At 35.0% G+C, this 3,238-nt stretch overlaps 1 protein-coding gene across 1 annotated transcript; it reads right to left on the bottom strand.

The window, feature by feature from the left end:
- Positions 1-1,801: 1,801 nt before the first annotated feature.
- Positions 1,802-2,992, bottom strand: LOC135120292 (ras guanine nucleotide exchange factor P-like). The gene is made up of 3 exons (XM_064044594.1): positions 2,930-2,992; positions 2,389-2,837; positions 1,802-1,862 (listed from the first exon to the last, which is right to left on the bottom strand). Exons 1-3 carry the CDS (start codon positions 2,990-2,992, stop codon positions 1,802-1,804), a joined length of 573 nt encoding a protein of 190 aa, XP_063900664.1.
- Between the last annotated feature and the right edge of the window lie 246 nt (positions 2,993-3,238).

Genomic DNA, 3,238 nt, shown 5'->3' with positions numbered 1-3,238 from the left:
AAAAAAAATCCAAATTTTGAAAAGTTTGTTTTTCCACAAAATCAAATGCATATTCATGAAGTACTATCTAATCGTGTGTAAAAATGATTATGACTCATAGGTGTATCTACCGTTTAAATAGAAAAAATTTTTGTTACTCGAAAATGGTAAGAGATAGGAGGTTCGTGTATAGAGCAAAAAAGATTGACAAAAACAAATAATATCGATAGCCGTCGACGGTTTTTCGCTAACTTTTGACATGACTGTGAAAAGGGCAAAAGTTTGTGGCGCCCAAACGGTAAAACTTAAAAAATATATTTTTGTACCAAAATATTTCTGAGTGAACAGTCTATAGGTCCACTTAGCAAAATAAATATTTTTTGCTACCGTTTAGTAGTAATAACGGAAAAACGTCATAGTTCGTAAGCGGTAAGAGGTAGCATGTCGGCTCAGGGGAACGGGGAAAAGCTAAAAAAATTAAGCCATATGTTGAGCAAAAAAAATTTTCAAAAAAGTTGAAAATAAGGGAGAAAAGGGCAAAAGTTTCTAGTGTCCAAATGGTAAGAGATAGAATATCGGTTGTATACATCAAAACCTTCTTCTGGAACGAACGCATAAGTCTGCTCAAAAAAATCGATTCTGTCCACATCGACCTAGATACAGGAGCCATTTCTAGTTTTTTCGAGGTCGCTACGTAAAAATTTTTTCAGGTCGAAAAAAAGACCATCGAAAAAGGATTCGAATAAGCCCAACATGCAACACTTAAAAAAAAAAAAAAAAAAAAAAAAAGCGAAATAGGTTGTTCTTTATATGTATTGTTATATGACTACTACCATCACAACTAAATATACTAAGACATTAAAAAAAAAAATTTCAAGTTAACCAAAAACGGCTTTTTGTTGAATTTTATATGAAAACAACAAAACATCATTAAAAAACGAAAATCAAAAACCTATAAACAATCATCAAAAATCACTGCTGTGGTGGTAGATCGTGATGAGTCATATCGTGCTGCTGGACAAATAATTTAAAACGTATTAAATAACTTGTTGTTGTATTAAATCGTAGTTGCTAAATCTTTCTGAATTAGTGAAACTCTTGCATTTTCGATAAGAGAAAAACAACTGAATCGTCAACTTGAAATAAAAATTAGAGAGGGAAAAAGAGTAAAAGAAGGGATTAATTTCGTATATAAATTCAAGACTATATGAAAGATGTGATTATAACTGATTAACTAGTATCAAGAGAATTAACCAATAGATATCTAGGGACATGGGTAAGGTTATATTTTTATTACAGTATGTAAATTTCATATATTTTTTTTTGTTTTGTTTAGAGGATTTTATAGTTTGCCCATACGATAGGAGCCATCGAATGCTAGAGGGGAGACTCCAGAGGCATATATTTAGGTGTCATAGGGAGGCTTGGGAAAGGGAGCGACAGCTCCGCGAAGCTGCACTTCCCAAAGCATCACCACCGATACCATCTCAACCATCAAAATGGTTCAATTCTGAACCCCCAAAAGTAACATCACTCGAAAATTGGGACGACGACGCCAGTGGGACGTACGTTCCATCGTTGAAGGATGACTTGATGCTCGACAAGACATCAATAAATTTTTATAACGCTGTGTTCGGCAAAAATAAACAAAAATAATTTTTTGTTTTTGTCTGTCTCTACTCGTTAATTTGTACCACCCTACCAGAACTTACCATCTCTACAAGCTACCTCTCTAAATACTAACAGCGATACCATTCCCAAGGAGAACATGGACTTTTGTTTAAGAAATGCTCGTGTATGGTTTGTCACAATATTCCTGATATTATCGATACATCGATCCCACTACAGTATAAACAAGAATTTGTCTTAAGAAACAAAAGCCGCTGCAAGTCACCTAATTACACCATTATTGACGATTATAGTGGTTCCAAAAATTTTAGCGAAAATGCTACAGGATATTGTTTGGCAAAACCATTGATTTGGATATATACTGCCCAACATGCAACACTTAAAAAAAAAAAAAACAAGCGAAATAAAATACTTATATTATTTATTGATATATAAATATTACTATTACAATACAAGCACCACTATCACTACTAATTCTACTACTAAAACATTTCAACACTTTTAACGCTACTAACACTACTACTGACACTATGAGATTATATACATTTTATTTTTACATATAGTTTCTTTAATTTGTCGGATTTTTGAATACTTTTTTTCATTTCGTTTTCTGCACCCCGCAATTCACTTTGTTCTTCCACTAACTGTCTTTGGAGAGTTGCAATTTGATTTGCTAATTTTTTAATGTTTTTTTTGCACTTTTTTTGTTTTTGCACTAGTTCCCTTTGTCGCGTATTATGTCTGTCCTGCGCTGCCCTACACTTCCACTTAAAATTATACAATAATGTAGATGCATTGTCTTCGTCTTCGAATTCATCACCCGAATCATCAGGTGCAGCAGGATGAGGTGTATCAGGGGCAGGTGTTGGTTGAGACGTCGGTGGTGATGGTGATTTGCGGACCGGTTGTTGCTGCTCCTCCTGCTGCTGTTGCTGCTGCTCCTGCTCCTGCTCCTGCTGCTCTTGCTGCTCTCTCTGCCTCTGTTCGTCTTCCTCCGTAACTCCGTAAACATTACGAAGGAAAGACAAGCTTTTTCCGTGCGCCTCTAACCCCTCAAACAGTGAGGGCGTCATAGAGACGCACGGCTCCTCCAGCCCTGATATATCTAGCTGGGAAGGTGTCTGGGAGTCTTCCACAGCGGAAGTGGAGGCGTCCTCACTTTTTGTTTTTAGTTTTTCAATTTCTTCCTCAGGTAGATCTGCAAGTCTACGCAGTTTGGGCAAAGGCGGCTGAAAATAAAATAAATACTTATAAACATTTCTACATTTTATGAATATAAAAACATTTTTTTTTTTAAATTAATCAAAAATAAAAAACCTACCTGTATCACTACATCCTGGAGGATGTTAATTTTTGGTTTCTTGAGACTCAAGGAATACTTCATATTTTTTTTTTTTCAACAATTAGCACTTAACACTAACAGACACAGAATTAAGACAAACAATTACGAGTTCCTATGCAAAATATATAGGAAAAATAATGCAGAATATGCAGAAAATAAATGGCGAAGAAGGGTGAAATGTCAAATCAGCAGTTTTACATGTCCATATATGGTCATTTAAAGATTGATTGCAATGAAGTAGGAGGGTGAAATGTCAAATCAGCAGTTTTTTCATGTCCATATATGGTC

The sequence above is a fragment of the Zophobas morio genome, unplaced genomic scaffold, assembly GCF_036711695.1.
Source record: "Zophobas morio isolate AGI-343-1 ecotype UQ-CSIRO unplaced genomic scaffold, CSIRO_AGI_Zmor_V1 ptg000371l, whole genome shotgun sequence".
Classification (NCBI taxonomy): domain Eukaryota; kingdom Metazoa; phylum Arthropoda; class Insecta; order Coleoptera; family Tenebrionidae; genus Zophobas; species Zophobas morio.
This window is presented reverse-complemented; position numbering and strand designations above follow the sequence as displayed.

Excerpts from the sequence above, each read along its gene's own strand:
- LOC135120292 (XM_064044594.1), bottom strand. The coding sequence starts at position 2,992 with ATGAAGTATTCCTTGAGTCTCAAGAAACCAAAAATTAACATCCTCCAG. Across the intron at positions 2,838-2,929 it reads TCCAGGATGTAGTGATACAG|CCGCCTTTGCCCAAACTGCG; the intron begins GTAGGTTTTTTA and ends TTTTATTTTCAG. Across the intron at positions 1,863-2,388 it reads GACAATGCATCTACATTATT|CGGCTTTTGTTTCTTAAGAC; the intron begins GTATAATTTTAA and ends GGTGACTTGCAG.